The sequence below is a fragment of the Rhipicephalus sanguineus genome, chromosome 6, assembly GCF_013339695.2.
Source record: "Rhipicephalus sanguineus isolate Rsan-2018 chromosome 6, BIME_Rsan_1.4, whole genome shotgun sequence".
Classification (NCBI taxonomy): Eukaryota; Metazoa; Arthropoda; class Arachnida; order Ixodida; family Ixodidae; genus Rhipicephalus; species Rhipicephalus sanguineus.
The window spans coordinates 111854890-111872525 of record NC_051181.1 but is presented as its reverse complement, the minus strand read 5'-3'; the positions used below and the strand labels follow the sequence as shown (position 1 = coordinate 111872525).

General features: G+C 45.1%; 1 protein-coding gene across 3 annotated transcripts in view; it reads left to right on the top strand.

The window, feature by feature from the left end:
• LOC119396179 (uncharacterized) overlaps positions 1-17636 on the top strand; it is an 89852-nt gene that overhangs the window by 37813 nt on the left and 34403 nt on the right. For 2 of the 3 annotated variants that reach the window (XM_049416982.1, XM_037663272.2), the window contains exon 6: positions 5578-5777. The exons of the other annotated variant lie outside the window; for it this stretch is intronic. In XM_049416982.1, coding sequence (XP_049272939.1) covers positions 5578-5595 — 18 coding nt within the window. In that variant the 3' untranslated portion in view covers positions 5596-5777. The remainder of the gene's footprint in view (positions 1-5577; positions 5778-17636) is intronic. 3 annotated transcript variants of the gene reach the window in all.

Here is a 17636-nt window from a genome sequence, read left to right as displayed (position 1 = left end):
TAACTAATTGGCACAAAAAAGAAAACGGGCAGTATGAAGAAAACAGAGCGCCGCGTCCTGTCTGTTTTCTTTACCTTGTCTGTGTTCCTTCTTTGCGCTAATTAGTTGAGGGAAGTAAATACGAGCAATACAAGTGGACCCCCCCCCCTTTCAACTTTTAACTGCCACTATTCCCCGGCTCACTTTTGACTGTCATATTTATGTTTATTTCAATGCTGACTCTCCACTTCACTCACAGCCTGCCTCGTGCTTCATCTGGGGGCACGTTTTGTGTGACAGGGAGGGGTCTCGTCAGCCAGAAAATGTCAGCAGCTTTCACTATGGAAAGCTCTCTCCATACATGCTCTTTCTATGCATGTCTTAGTATGGAGAGGGCGAGCCTAAGCAAATGGAACTTCGCGTTCCACTTGTGAACTTTCCCCGCCGCACACGACTGCAGGATTCGGCTGGGCTGTTCACAAGAGTGTCTGCTTTTCGTGAGGTGTGATTTTTCACCAAGCCCGATAGGGTAGTCCATGACCCTTTAAAATGACTCGTTTCACTGCACATGTAATATTCAATTTTATGTGTCAGTAACTAGTTTCGGGATAAAGGCAACACACAGCCGTACACGATATTTTCACCACCAGCAAAACATTCATTGCCTAGCAATCCTAGCTTCTGCATTAGCCGAACAAAAATATTCAGGCAATGAACAAGCTTCAGGTTGTGTAGCTCTCCACTCCGCTCCAGGTTTTTCTCTAACTGCCTTTATATATTGGTAGTCGCAAGATTTGTCAGAGACAAGGCAATGTCTATAATAATAATAATAACAACAGTATCTCGGGTTCAACATCCCAAAACCAGGATATAATTGGGTGATTCCACGTAAGATCGAACAAACGATGGCTGGTCGACCTCTCAAATTTATTTCAAAATTTTATATATTATTGCCTGATGAGTGGAAAGAAGAGATCCGCAATTTGTTTTGCCGCCAAAAATTTTTTCGAACCACAGGAAATCAATAATGACGAAGAGGTGGAGTGGAGCGCTCATCCGCTCTGCGGTTTTGGCCAACTTTCGTTTTGAATTGCACAAAATATATTAAAGTTAGGTAGCTGAAATTTATTTACCTATATATGTACAAGTTTTTGCTTCTGCTCAGGTATTTTTAGTTTTTATGTGTAGTGTAGATGTTTTTATAAAAAACCTCAAAAATGGCCTAATCGGCAAAATTTTCTTTATTTGAAGGTCTTTATCTCAAAAAAGCCTTGTAGCAGAGGTAGAAACGCATTACGTTCTTCGCGTGCGTATCTACCAAACTGCCAAATCTTGTATTTATATAACTTTTCAGTAAAGAGATATGATCGGGCTAAGTTCAAGAAAACACCGAACAATGAAAATTTCTGATGACAATTTAAAAAAAAAAAACCATTTTTTAAATTTCCAGAACTTTGTCCACTTATTCTCCACCATATCAGCTTTCACAATCATCAAAAACATCTTGCATAATGTCGTTGCACTAATAGTTACGGCCCTTCCAATGAGACCCTTAGGCAAGGATGGGCAATTCCGACTTCTCGCCCAGCAAGTGTATAAAATGCAGGCAGGATTGAATTTCTTTTTATTAAAAGGTCAGCAGGTACCTAAAAAGGTGTCGCCGGCACTGAAGACGTTAATTTTGAAAATATTTTGTCACTGCAGCGGCCACGAGCGCGGGGCTACCGATCAGGCGCGCGCGCACCCAAGATGCTCGTTGTAAGAGACGGCGCAGTGAGAGCTCGGCGCAGGAGAACACGTATAAAATATTTTAATTTGACTTTGAAGTTTTCGTCGCTGAGCATTTGCAAGCCAGCCACACTGCAAGGACATTATCCCGACAAGTCAAGACAGTTCCTTCGAGTTCGCGAGTTCTGCGTCCTGCATGCAGCCTAAATCGCAGAAATCACTGTCAGGATCACTGGACGACAATTCACTCATCGTTGTCTATTGCACCACGAGCAGATGACGGATTTTCCGCTAGTACGTCGCGAATTTCTGTATCTCCGTGACGTCACACTGATATGAAACGACACTGAGAAGCCACCCCCTCGATATCGAAACCTAAAGTGTCTTTTTAAGGTGGCGCTAATTAAAATATATAGGATGCATTCCCAGGCACCACAATAGTCGTTTTACGTTTCTCGACACCAGTATTTTTATTTAGAGCAACAATCCGAAATTTTTTAAAATTCGTGTCAGTACTCCTTTAAGCTTCTTGTGCTTCGAAAGGTAGTCTCCACAATAGACTCATTCAGAGCTATACTTTCTCGTCATGAGACGCACAGGAGGAGTAGAGTAAGAGCAAAGCACAAGAACTATCCGCGCCAAATGAAGTGTGAACAGCGCACCGAACGCGCGGCCAGTTCACGCCGTCTGCTGCCGACATCTAATATAGACAAGCGCATCCGGTTACCGATAGTTTTGCTTTTCTTTCCTTTGACAATCCATATTTTGCTTTGCCACTGGAGCGCCACGTTCATGCTTTCCACTGATCGCAACTGGCGCAGCGCAGTTTCTGTGGCAGCAGCGTGCGTGAAGCGAGCGCTCATAGCTCCCTTATAGAGTTTTCATCTTGCTTCCATCTCCGCCGTGTTATCAGCGCCTAGCTGAGATGCGAACAGAGGGCGGATAGAATAGCGAAGCTCCAGTGCACGTGCGTTCAAGTCACCCAAGAGGTGTTGCTGTTTCGAACTCACTCGGTCTGAGGACGCGAGAACGAGCTCTCACTGCGCCGTCTCTTACAACGAGCATCTCGGGTGTGCGCGCGCGCCTACTCGGTAGCTCCGCGCTCGTGGCCGCTGCAGTGACCAAATAATTTCAAAATTAACGTCTTCAGTGCCGGCGACACCTTTTTAGGTACCTGCTGACCTTTTAATAAAAGGAAATTCAATCGTGCCTGCATTTTATACACTTGCTGGGCAAGAAGTCGGAATTGCCCATCCTTGCCTAAGGGTCTCATTGGAGGGGCCGTAACTACTAGTGCAACGACATTATGCAACATGTTTTTAATGATTGTGAAAGCTGATGTGGAGAAGAATAAGTGGACAAAGTTAAAGAAATTTAAAAAATGTTTTTTTTTTTTAATTGTCGTCAGAAGTTTTCATTGTTCGGTGTTTTCTTGAACTTAGCCCGATCATATCTCTTTACTGAAAAGCTATATAAATACAAGATTTGGCAGTTTGGTAGATACGCATGCGAAGAACGTAATGCGGAATTTTTGTACCTCTGCTACAAGGCATTTTTGAGATAAAGACCTTCAAAGTAAAGAAAATTTTGCCGATTGGGCCATTTTTGAGGTTCTTTATAAAAACATCTACACTACACATAAAAACTAAAAATACCTGAGCAGAAGCAAAAACATGCATATATTTAGGTAAATAAATTTCAGCTACCTAACTTTAATATATTTTGTGCAATTCATAACGAAAGTTGGCCAAAACAGCAGAGCGGATGAGCGCTCCACTCCACCTCTTCGTCATTATTGATTTCCTGTGGTTCGAAAAAATTTTTGGCGGCAAAACAAATTGCGGATCTCTTCTTTCCACTCATCAGGCAATAATATATAAAATTTTGAAATAAATTTGAGAGGTCGACCAGCCATCGTTTGTTCGATCTTACGTGCAATCACCCAATTATGAGAGACGCCGTAGTGGAGGGCTCCAGAAATTTCGGCCACCTGAGGTTTCGACCACCTGAAATTTCGACCACCTGAGACACTGCGTGCCTCAAACACACAGTGTCTATTTACTATAGTGAGAATATGTAATCACTGTTACAAAAGTGAGGATGGGAATCACTATTACTTAAGTGTTACAAATAGCACTTTTACAAAAGGGAGCAAGGGAAATAAGCATTTTGTGTTTGCTTATTGCTTTGAGTTCAAGGCCATTTTTTGCCAAAACATGTTACCTTCACAGCTGGGGCTTTTAGTGGTGCTAAGCTGCAGCTTTCCTCACAGTCATTGTTTGTCCTATTAGAAAAAGAAAGATAGCATAATACTGTAGTCGAGTTCAACAGCTATAAGTAGCCTGCTTTGAGATATCTACTGCAGCTTCTCCTCTTTCCGCTTAAAGGGGCCCTGCAACACATTTTTGCCATGGTCAGAAAATGCTGCGGATCAGTTGTCGAAGCTCCTTCAAGCATTTGAGATAAACATTATAGCGCAGCACACGGCAGGGAATTTACAATTAAATTTCAGTCTGCTAGGAATTGCTGGCTGCTCTCTTGACAAATGATGCCATATACCAAAAACCAACTGCTTCACACACAAAATACACGGCCATTGGCTGATTTGAACATCATGAGCTCCATAGTTAACGCGGCGGGCGAGGCATGGCTCATCGTGGGCAAATGAGCCACCGCGCGAGCGTGCAAGGAAAACGAGCAAAGAAGTCGCTTGAGGTGGTGACGCGTGCTAACCTACGGACTTGACCCTTATCATTACACCACCCATTCCCTTCCGCAGTGTAGCTTTCCGCGCTCGCTGGGCAGAAAGTAGAGAGAAAGTGCTTAGAGCGCATGACAAAACCTTGTAACTCCACTGGAACTTGATTGATTCGAGACACTTTTGCCGCAGTTGTTTCGTGAGGCAATAAGCTCCGATTTTGAGGTCATTTGATGACTACTTGTTAAAGTGTTGCAAGGCCCTTTGAAGTAACATCCGTATCGCATACTGAACCGAAGGCACACTTCTTTGTAATATCGCTCTGTGCCACGTTGCCTTAGTGAGAATATAAAATAGTTCGCCATTTAGTGGCCTTACACTGCACTACAGCTTATTGTGTCGCCCTAATCTCTGTATAATGTCATGTGGTTTTGGTATAGCCCAGCTCAGTTTAAGCCTGAAGGAAAGGGTCAATAGCAAAGAAGGGAACGACAGGCAACAGGATGAGCGCAATAAGCTTCCAACTCGCCTTTCTTCCATTACCCTATAGCACATTATATGGCTCGCTTACAGCACACTTGACACCGCACACGACAAAAAAACACAATTAAACGTGTGGTACAGCACACGTGATGAAGCAACTGCAGTTGAAGTGAAGTGGTAATGCATGCTTGTAAATTTTACAATTTACAAGCATACATTGGCACTTCACTGAACACTCGTCTGCCCAAGAAAATAGAGCTTTTTTTTCCCAGATGAAGCTACAGAAGGCGTACTGACACACAACCTGACACATTTCACAATAGAATTCCCTACAATAATCTCGCGTGTCAACTGATTACGAATGCAGCCCAAAATGACAATGCCACACGTTTAATTTTCTTTCGGTCAGCTGCGCAGCGTCATGTGTGCCATAAACTAGCCATGTAATGTGCTACAGTGTTATGGAATAAAGAAGTTGGATATTTAGCGCTCATCCTGTTGCCTCTCATTTCCTTCTTTGCTATTCTCACTTTCCTTCAGGCTCAAACTCATCTGCGCTCTATGAAAATCACATTATGATGCACCAACTTGCCCAATCTGCAGTACTTCTCAATAATGCCATGAGCTAGAATTTGCCAGTTTCTGTGACTTCAAGATGCTAGACTGAGATGTGCAAAATTTACATGCAGTGCCTCACCCTAACGTGAACTTAGTGTACCGGAGGTTGAGGGCCACTCGGGTGCACCACCTTTGTGTGGACTTCTTGAATGTGCTGGACCAGACCAACGGGATGGTTCAGAATAACCAACCTGTGCCCCAGGCCCTGCACGACCAGTTGGCACAGCTACGCCACGATGTGGCGTTTTTTGTGGAAAACGTGCACCCGAACGTAAGTTTCCTTTTGAACATATTCAATATAACCAGAACATCTCTCATTTGTGGTTGTGGTATTTCAGATTCCTGTGTGCCTAAGGACTCATTTGCTACTACACAAGGCTAGACGCTTGCCTTGTTAGTGAGGCACAGTATAACAAATCTTAAGCGCAGAACCACCAAAAGGATTGAGAATAACTACACAGTGTCTAACTATAAAACGACAGGGGAATCTGGCGCTGTGATCGTTCAACCACCGTGGAAATAATGGGAAGTACAGGCTTCGGATTGGATTGCGTTAGCTAGCAAACTGTCTATGGGTCTTTTCCTACAGTTTGGATATTTTTTTCACGCAGCGTGAGAGGTGTGGTCAGTGGGGTGCGGTGTAAAGCACTCAAGCGGTGCCTTTGTTGTTCAAATAGGCCGAAGAGCGCTCGGTCTCTCGATTTCTGGTGACTTAGCGACTTTACAGGTTGTATTTCACGGTTTTAGCGAAGAATCGCAAATGCACTGTTCCACAGAGATGTAGCGTCCCAAGCGAGTGTAGGAAACTGTATAGAGATCATGTTTTTTTTGTACGCGTTTTGCGAAGACTCGTTCAAATCGGCCGCAAAACGATGGCAAAGCGAAGTAGATGCACCTTCGCGCTCCTCTGACTAGTCTTGGAACGAGAGATGCGTTGGGGCAAACCACTGGCACAGACACACCTTGTGTCGCAGCGGATGATATGTTAAATGTGTGTCACTCAATACAGTATTTTTATGTCCATAAATAGATGATGCGTACTTTCAAGGGGAAAACACGTGCGTGTTTGTTTTCAAATGTTGTAAAGAAAGAATTTAAGGCAGCTTTGCACTAGTAGTGCCAAGGGTGAAGGAAGTGCAGGTCTGGGCAGCCTCCTTTGTTTCTCTTCGGTTTTCACTTTCTTTCTCTTTTCCCATTTTTTAAATTTTTTCTTTCTTTATTTCTATTCACTTCTCAATTTCTTCCCATTTTCCCCTTTCTTGCACTCTTTCTATTTCTTGCTTGCTTCTTCTTTTTATCTATTCCTATACGAGGTTTTGCCTGCGTTACGCTAAGCGACGACAGCATACGACAGCCCGGGCCCCATAAAATGCTCCGCACCAAATATCATCATCAAGGCACTTGAAGAACAAGAGGAAAAAGACTTCTCCTTGGCGCGAGCTCAGTTGATGGTGCCACCACTCTCTGAGCGTGCAGTGCCAATTCGGCCACTTATCGCGTTTTGTCCCTGTTCCCGGATTTCCCAGCGCGTAGCTCAAAGCTGTGTGCAGTGAACGTTGATGCGTGAAAAATGGCAACGCAAAACGAGCCCCGCTTAGTTTTTTGCGGCTACAGACGAATAACAAACGTACAGGAATACTTCAAATGATGTAGTTCGCTTCGGCTTGACGACTTGTATGCAGCTAATCATGTTTACTGCGTGAGATAAGAGCTGCATAATGCCGTCGGTCCGTCGGCAAAATTAGAAAAATGCGTCGCGCAAATAAAAAGCATGAAGTACGATGTGCGTTTAGAAGCAAGTCAACTTTTTTCTTGGATGCTTGTCCTATGACATGTGCGCATTAGCAGAAAGCTGGCATAGTTGAAGTGACATGTTAGCAACAATAAAAAGATAGAGACCGCATGAAGTGCCCGTCTCTTAGTTTTCTAGCGCTGTTGGCGCGTTGAACACATTGCTAAATTATGTTTTTGAACACGTGCAACTGTGTTTTTCGTCAAGGTCTTCCGATAATAAAGCTGATCCTGAGGCCCCTCAGCCCGACAAAGTGGGCACTGCAGAGTACTGTTCCGCCTTGCAGTGGTTGCCACAAACCTCCTTTTGGGCTAACAATAATAAAAGGGACAAGGAAACCAACAATGTATCAATATTACCTGGAGCAGTAGCTTAGCCCGATTCTTTTTTTTTTCGGTGGGGTTCAACCATACTTCTTGTATGTATGTCCGTGCATTTGTATGTGTGCGTGTATACATACACATGCACAATTAAGAAAAAGGGGGTGGGGGAAGGTTTGAATCCCGCTGGTTACGCCAGTAACTTGGACAGAGAGCGAAAGAAACAGTGCGAATACAGGACGCGTTTGCTTATCTGGCGCGCCGAATGGCTGCGTTCCAACATTGTCGCCGATCAGCCTTGTACGACTTCCATGGAAAATGATAAAATTGCAGCTTCGGTAGTTTCCTGGCCGTGTTATTGTAGTTGTTATGACGTGCGAACTCGCAAGAGCCGATAGAAGTCGACTTTTTCGCCACGTATACACACACTTCCTGGCCACCTGGTCATGCAGTGCGGCGAGTGTGAGCCTGCATCCAGAAAAAACACAATCTACGAAGCCGTTCAGAATAGCCAGTTCTCGTGCAGTCTCTGGTTTTTGGCGCGGCCCTACTGTTAGACCTGTGTAAGTCTTTCGGCCGGCGTGGTATTTCCTGCCCAGAGCCCCTTTCGCACGTAACAATATAAAATAGTTCACCATTTAACATCTTTACACTGCACTAAAGCTAAATGTATCCCACTAGTCTCAACGTAATGTTATGTGGTTTTGGTATAGCCCAGCTCAGTTTGAGCCCAAAGGAAAGAGACAGTAGCAAAGAAGAAAAATGACAGGCAACAGGATGAGTGCTAAGCTTCCAACTTGTCTTTATTCCATAACCCTATAGCACATTATGTGGCTCACTTACAGCACTCTTGACGCCGCACACGACGAAAAAAGACAAACATGTGGCGCAGCACACGTTAGCACTTTACTGAACACCCGTTGTACGCCCATGAAAGTGGAGTTTTTTTTTTCCAGATAAAGCTACAGAAGGCATACTGACGCACAACCTGACACATTTCGCCATGCACTTCGCTGCAATAATCTCATGTGTCAACTGATTACGACTCCCGCCCAAAATGAAAGCCCCACACGTTTGGTTGTGTTTTTGGTCATGTACACGGTGTCACGTGGGCTATAAAAGAGGCTATAAAGTTGACAGTTTCTGTGGCCTCAAGATGATAGACTGAGATGTGCAAAATTTACATGCAGTGCCGCATCCTATTGTCAACCTCGACTACAGAAGGCGACGGGCACGACGCGTGCATGTGCTTTGCTGTAACTTCCTGCACCTGCGACAGCAGATCAACGCCGCAGTGGCAAATGGCCAAGCGGTTGCCCAGGCTGACCAACAGCACCTTTCCTTTTGCTTCCTTTTGAAAAAAGTTTCCTTTTGAACATATTCTATACAACCAGAACATCTCTTCTCATTTGTAGTAGTGTTATTTCAGGTTCCGTGTGCCTAAGTGTTCTTTTGCTACTACACAAGGCTAGAAGTTTGCCTTGTTAGTGACTCACAGTATAACATATCCGCATGAGTGCTCAGAACCACCACAAGGATAGAGAATCTGGCGCTGTGATCGTTCAACCACCGTGGAAATAATGGGAAGTACAGGCTTCAGATCGGATTGCGTTAGCTAGCAAACTGTGTATGGGCCTTTTTCTACAGTTTCGGTTTCCTTTTTCATGCATCGTGAGAGGTGTGGGTGGGTAGTGGGGTGCGGTGTAAAGCACTCATGCGGTGCCTTTATTGTTGAAAGAGGCTGAAGAACGCTAGGTCTCTTGGTTTCTGACGACTTAGCGGCTTTACCGGTTGTGGTGTCTTTAGAACTGTTTATTAGCATTATACATAGGTTACAAGGAACGGGCCGTGCTTGGGCCTGGGAGGCATAAGAGGTAGTGATGTCCTTTTTGATGCAGCCGCCTATGTTACATCCCCCATTTTTGTTAGCGCTAAAGGTTCATGCGTACTGCTGCTTTCACCAGTGTTCCAGCTCTAGTTGCCGTCTTTCCATGCCCATTTGCCGGATGAGTGTCGATATCCTTGTTGCTCGTCACACTGGCTGCCAAATCGGTTTTGGTAGGTCTAATGAAGGATGTATTTCTTCTGAAGTCTCCCCTAGTGGTTAGTGAGCTCCTCGTTTCTTGGCACGTTGCGCATGTTTAGTAATGCCTTATTTATGTCTGTTCCATCTCTCTCACTTTTCTTTATAATGTTATTTGCTGCTTGAACCGCTTTTTCAGCTAATCCATTCGATTGTGGGTACCTGGAACTCGATGTTTGGGTGTTCAAATCCCCATTCCTTCTTAAAATCTTTGAATTCCTTTGCTGAAAAGCAGGGCCCATTGTCGGATTCGAGCAGCCTTGGTACACCATGTGTTGCAAACCAGCCTTTTAGTGTTTTGATGACCTCTGCTGCGGTTTCCTTTGTTAGCGTTTTAAAGTCTATGTAGCCCGAATAGCTGTCCACTATCACTAGGTTGGGCTTTCCCGCATGGTCAAAGAGGTCCACTGCGACTATCTCCCACGGAAGACCTGGTACCTCTTTGAGTAGCATTGGCTCCTTCTGTGGCTTCTTCTGGCTTGCTTGGCACATTGCGCAGCATTCAACAAAATTAACCCCTTGATTTGCTTTGACATTCTAGGCCGGTAGACTGTTTTTTTGGCTCTCTTGATGCAATTTCGTATTCCAAGATGTCCCTTGTGTATCTGTTGGAGTAGTCGTTTCCTCCAGGCTTTGGGGGTGATTATGCAGTTGCCCTTGAAGAGGATGTCATCGTAGATGGCAAGTTCATTGCGGAATGGCCAGAATAGCTTCATTGCTTCAGACAATCCACTTGTTTTTTTCGGCCATCCATTACGGGTTGCTTCGATGACTTCTTGTAATTGTGGATCTTCTTCTAGGTCTCTTTTTAGCTCGTCCATGGTTGTTTGCGCCATCGGGACAATAGTAAACACTTCCATCTCTTTCGTTTCCGACTGTGCAGTTTCTACAGGTTCGCAGTCTCTGCTTAAGAGGTCTGCAATAACCAACTCCTTGCCTTTTTTGTAGACAATCTTTGGTGCGTAGTGCTGTGCATCAAGCAGCAGTTTTTGTAGACATGGTGGGGCTTTTCCCAGTGGCTTTTGGCTGATTGTTTCCAGTGGTTTGTGGTCAGTCTCCACAATTAGGGGTCTTCCATATATGTACTGATGGAACTTTTTACATCAATAGCTTATGGCCAGTGCCTGTTTCTCTATCTGCGGATAGTTGTGTTGTGCTGCAGTCAGTGCTGCTGAGGCATACGCCACTGCTTTTCCCTTTTGTAGGAGCACCGCACTTAGCGCTGTCGCACTTGCGTCAACCGATACTGTCATGTCTCCACTGACGTCGTAGTAGGCTATTGTTGGACCTTTTTTAGATCTTCTTTGTTTTCTTGCAGAGCAGTGCTCTGTTCCTCCGTCCACAGCCAGTCGACGTCTTGTTTGACAAGTTTCCTTAATTAAGGTTGTGGTTTTTTCAGCCAGATTTGGAACAAACTTTGGCAAGTATTGTAGCATTCCCAGCAACCTCAACAGCTCCACTTTGTTCTTTGGCTCACCGATCCTGTCAGTGGCATTCACTTTTTCTTCATCAATTCGCAGTCCTTCTCGTGTGAGCACATGACCAAGGAACTTCACTGTGGACTGGTCGAACACACATTTCTCTCGATTTAATTTTGCTCCTGCGCAGGGTGTCGGAACGGAATGAAAACGAAAAACGAAAACAGTGGCAACCAGAGATATTTATATTAACGTAAGCGGACTTTCGCGCGCCTGTCACATAGGCCAAAGTGGAGAGGGCATTGTCGGTGCTGAAGTTTGTTGCAGCAAAAGCTGTTATGAGATCACAATAGCTGACTTTGGCACCATAGTTGTCCTCCGCCGCCAGTGTCCGTGACCGCTATCGCGTGATGTAAGAAAAAATTAAATGATAAACAAATTTCTAGGATCGGATGGGATATTAACCCGCGCCCTCTGCGTGGCGGTCGGGTCTTCCACCAGAGTGCCATGCTGGTGCTTGTAACTGCTTCACAAAAACACTATACGGGCGTCATGTCAAGCAAGGAATCGCATTAACATATGTAATATAGCGTGGCAGAAGAGGAAAATAACACCCAGTCATCAGACAATGCTAATAGTGCAAAAAATGTGTTCTTTAATGCTTCCCACCAGTGTTGCGGAGTTGCCCCACCAGAATTGGAATGACTCCGGAATCATTCCACATTTTCACGACACCGGAATGGAATGGGGACAACGCTTGGAGGAATATAATGAGAATGGAATTGAGCGCCTTTTGCATGGAATGGAATGGGAATAGAATTTAGTCTTTTTCCGAAAATAGAGCACGTTTTCTTCTACGTCCTGTTTTTCAAACTTCAAACATTAGTAAGTCAGAGCCTCGGAATTAACAATAAAGCAGTATTCTTAAAATGGCTTGGCTGAATACAAGCACGGTACATTTATAAGCAACGCGCCTATTGCAAACCGAGGCATAAGTTAGTGTACAAATAAATGCATTATCCCAGCAGATACAGAATCTTCCAATTGCTTAATGCCTTTTTTCTACATGTACTATACACTCAACAGCTCTTTCTCATTTAGACGGCTGAGCAGTATAATATGGCTTCCGTCTGCATTGACTCCAAGCGTTTCTACAAGTGATGCTAGTATTATAGAGATGCGAGTTGGGCTATTGGGTGTGAATTGACTTTGGACACAACTAATTGGCAAGAAAAAGGAAAACGGGCAGTATGAAGAAAACAAAGCGCTGCATCCTGTCTGCGTTCCTTCTTTGCGCTAATTAGTTGAGGCAAGTAAATACGAGCAATACAAGCGAACCCCCTTCCCTCTTCAACTTTTAACTGCCACTATTCCCCGACTCACTTTTGACAGTCATATTTATGTTTATTCCAATGCTGACTCTCCACTTCACTCACAGCCTGCCTCGGTTTTGTGTGACAGGGAGGGGTCTTGTCTGCCAGAAAATGTCAGCAGCTCTCACTATGGAAAGCTCTCTCCATACATGCTCTTTCTATACATGTCTTAGTATGGAGAGGGCGAGCCTAAGAAAATGGCAACTTCGCGTTCCACTTGTGAACTTTCCTCGCCACGCACGACTGCAGGATTTGGCTGAGCTGTTCACAAGAGTGTCTGCTTTCCGTGAGGTGTGATTTTTCACCAAGCCTGAAGGGGTAGTCCATGACCCTTTAAAATGACTCGTTTCACTGCACAGGTAATATTCAAAATTTGTGTCAGTAACTAGTTACTGGATAAAGGCAGCACACAGCCGTACACGATATTTTTGCCACCCCCGCAGGGGCGTCTGCGTGAGCAGGCGTTTGGTGTGTAGCGACACCACGGACCCGAGCTAACGGGGGGGTTTGGACCCCCTCCCACGCCTCGCCGTGCGTGGCTTTGCCGTGTCCGGGGAAAAGGGGATCCTGGGGGTTGAGCCGACGCCGGGTGTTTGGACCGTTAAGGCCCCCCGGCAGAGGCAACACACCCCTTTGGCCCCGGCTTCACGCAGACGGCACCCCTGGGCTGACCCACCCAGGGGAAATCGGCAGTCGCCTCTTCCTGTCTCTCTCTCCCCTCATCTTCGTCTTTCTCTTTCACTTTAAATCTGTCCTGTCCTCTCCTCTTTTCCATTTACTTCCAATTTCTAGGCGGCAAGGGTTAACCTTGTGTGGGTACCCAGTCTTGGTTGCTCCATATTTGGTTATAGCAGCGTTGTACGGCTGGCGATGGCAGGATTTGCTCAGCATCTCTTGCCACGTCCCCTTGTTGGGCTCGGTGGTGGGCGGCCCGCACCGCTGCCGAAATATAAGATAACTGTAATGTTAAATGCACACTCCTCCAAACCTGATCGTAACCTGAAAAGGTTACGCACCGAAGCAACCACCATTTTTTTCCCAAATGCCAATGAACAGTTCCCCAAATACCATGTAATACACAGTGAACAGTCGGATGGAAAAGCCAGAACAATCTCGCCATTCTTGGTAGCAAGAAACCTAACAGAGCAACTGGGAGCAGGCTACAAGGCCTCGAAAATGGCTAGTGGCGACCTATTACTAGAACTGAGAGACAAGAAGCAGTATGAAATGCTCCCAAACCTGACATCTTTTGGAAACATCCCTGTCAAAGTCACCCCACATAGATCTATGAATACCACTCGCGGCGTTGTCTCTGACGATGACCTGCTAAACCTAAGTGACGCTGAGCTTCTCGACGGATGGAAAGACCAAAACGTAGTAAACGTGCAACGAATAAAGATAAGAAGGGACAACACAGAAAAACCGACAAAGCACATTATACTCACATTTGGATCAAGCGAACTGCCAGAGCACATAGAAACAGGCTACACTAAACTACGAGTTCGGCCGTACGTACCGAACCCGCGAAGGTGTTTTAAATGTCAAAAGTACGGCCATGGATCCCTTGTGTGTAAAGGGCAATCCACATGTGCGAAATGTGCCTCGAAAGACCACACTTCTGATAACTGTAATTCTCCATGTCATTGTGCCAACTGCGGTGGTGACCACCCAGCGTACTCACGAGCTTGTGCTGCATGGAAAAAAGAAAAAGATATCATCTCATTGAAAGTAAGAGAGAATATCTCCTTCAGGGATGCCAGGAGGAGGTGTTCACCATTTCATGGTACAACCTATGCCGATGTGGCGCGTCAGGGGGCAGCGTCGCACCGGCCTCCGCCACTTGCCGGGCGCGCGCAGAGCGAGCAGCAGGCTGTGGCGCCTGCCCCCAAGGCGGCAGTAGCTCAACCTACTCCGCCAACTAGCGTAGAGAGCCCCGCGACTCCAGGGTCGTCGGGTCTGAGGGCCTCACCTCACCAGGCGAGGTCCGAAACTCGAACCAACAGCTCGCAAGTGCGGGCATCCAGTGCCTCCCAGGAGGCAATGGAAACCACATCGGTACCTCTGGTACCGAAAGACCGGCGCAGGTCTCTCGACCGCGCCAAGAAAACAAAAAAGCAAATAACGGGGCCTGTCGACGGTCCTGCTTCTTGAAGCAAATTATCTCACATCAACACCCTACACTTCCCTAGTGCTGAACGCAGAACACCTACATTTTTCTCAATATGTCCACACAAATAATGCAATGGAATGCCAGAGGCCTTTTTCATAACCTAGATTATGTCAAAGACTTACTGAATGATTATCAGCCAAGAGTGTTCTGTGTTCAAGAAACGCACTTAAAATCGAGCCACCAAAACTTCCTAAATCAATACGTGGTTTTTCGGAAAGATCGGAATTGTGGCAATTCCTCGTCAGGAGGCGTGGCAATCATTGTGCAAAAGTCAGTTGCATGCCAGCACATTGCGCTACAAAGCTCATTCGAGGTTGTGGCTGTTCGGACTATTTTATTCGATCACCTGGTAACTGTTTGCTCCATGTATATATCCCCCGACGAAAGGTTCGACAAAATAGAGTTTGAAAAGATGGTTGATCAGCTACCGGAACCTTATGTGATAATAGGAGATTTTAATGCTCATAGTACGTTATGGGGTGATTCGAGATGCGATGCGAGAGGTCGCGCAATAGAAAATTTTCTGCTTTTTTCTGGAGCCGGTCTATTCAACAAGGCAGAACCAACGTACTACAGCACCACTCACAATACATATTCATGCATAGATTTAGCTATTGGATCACCGTCACTTTTACCTTACCTAGAATGGAAAGTTATTAATAACCCATATGGGAGTGACCATTTTCCTACTCTTTTAGAAACTAGACAATGGCATGAGAGACCAGCTTACCCCAAAAAATGGAACTTGCGCGGTGCAAACTGGGCGAAATTTAGAGAGCTGTGTACACTGCGCCTCGAAGAGGTGGACCACCTAAATGTAGAAGACCTGGCTAGCTATATCACCGAATATATCCTCAGCTCTGCTAACAAGTGCATACCTCAGTCTAGCGCAAATAAAAATAATGCAAAACCATGGTGGAATGAGGACTGTGAAAATGCAAAGAAATGCCAGAACAAAGCATGGAGCATTTTCTCTCGGTACCCAACAGTAGAAAACTTGATAAACTTCAAAAGCTGCCAAGCTAACGGCAGGCACATCCGCCGTATAGCCAAAAGGGAAAGCTGGACACGCTATATCTCTTCAATAAACTCTTACACAGATGCCCGCAAGGTGTATAATAGGGTCCATAAACTCAAAGGACAACACCCAAATCCCTTCCCTATGGTCAACGACTCCGGTAACACAATAGAAGAACAAGCAAACACTCTTGGCGAACACTTTGAGAAAGTATCAAGCTCAGAAAATTATACCGAGAAGTTCATGCACCATAACCGCATAGCTGAAAGTGTACCTCTGCGTCCGAACAGGCCTCTATCAGATGGATATAACCAACCACTAACACTCCATGAACTCAAGCTCGCTCTAGATTCTTGTGGAAGTTCAGCGCCTGGTTCTGACACAATTACCTATGAAATGATCGAAAATCTCCCCAACGAAACCCTAAACTGCCTTTTAGGTCTTTACAACAAAATTTTCGATACTGGCAACATACCCTCTGCTTGGAAAGAGGCAATTGTCCTTCCAATCCTAAAGCACGGTAAAGATCCTTCCTCTGTGAATAGTTACAGGCCTATTGCACTAACAAGCTGCCTACTCAAAGTATTTGAAAAAATGATCAACCGCCGTTTAATTCATTATCTGGAATATAACGGTATATTGGATCCTTGCCAATCTGGCTTCCGAAGAGCTAGGTCCACAACTGATAATCTTGTCCTGCTTGAGTCATATGTACGTGATGCCTTTGTACACAACCAATACTGCCTTTCTGTTTTCTTTGATCTCGAGAAGGCGTATGACACTGCCTGGCGATACGGAATCCTGCAAGACTTATCGTCCTTCGGAATATGTGGTAGGTTGATTAACATCCTAAGAGACTACCTATCTGAAAGGAAGTTTCGTGTGAGAATAGGATGTGTATTATCGCGCACATTTCTTCAAGAAAATGGAGTGCCGCAAGGAGGAGTACTGAGCTGCACACTTTTTATAGTCAAAATGAACTCTCTTCGTCATGTAATTCCGTCTGCGATATCATATTCAGTCTATGTGGACGACATCCAAATCAGTTTCAAATCGTGCAACTTGACCATATGCGAGCGCCAGATACAGCTAGGTGTTAACCGACTTTCGAAATGGGCTGATGAAAATGGGTTTAAGTTTAACACCGGTAAGACTACCGCTGTATTGTTCTCCAGGCGAAGAGGGATACATCCTGACCCTAGCATAATAATGAATGGACAAAGCCTAAACATTGCTAAAGAACAAAAATTCCTCGGTGTAATCTTCGATGCTAAGCTCACCTTCATTCAGCATATAAAACAACTGAAACTAAAATGCCTTAAGACTATGAACCTTTTAAAGATTTTATCCCATCAATCGTGGGGGACAGACAGATATTGTCTCATAGCTCTGTTTAGAAGCCTGGTTGTGTCACGCATAGATTATGGATGCATAGTATACCAGTCAGCATCAAAGACCGCACTCAAGCTATTGGACCCTGTATACCACTTAGGCATCCGCCTGGCCCTTGGTGCCTTCCGTACCAGCCCTGTACAAAGCCTTTATGCAGAGTCGGATCAGTGGCCTCTGGACTATCAGCGCACATATCTAGGTGTCACCTATGCAATCCGAATCATGTCCCTGAAGCAGCACCCATGCAAAGCGCTTATAAATGATGTGTCTACAAAACAGCTATATGTAAACCGGCCCTCAATCGCCCCGCCGTTTCCATTGGCAATAAAACCTGTTGCAGAAAAACTTGAAATTAATTTCGCGGATTTGCAGAAAATTGACCATGCTGAAGTCGCTGCCCCTTGGAAGCAGCGTCCGGTCACTTGTGACTGGTCCTTTAAAGACTTAAAAAAGAAAACTTGTCCAAATGCGCTAATAGAGCAACATTTTTTGGCCCTTGAGCACAAATATCGTTCAACCGCCTTCTTCTCTGATGGATCAAAGTCTTCAACATCTGTATCCTGT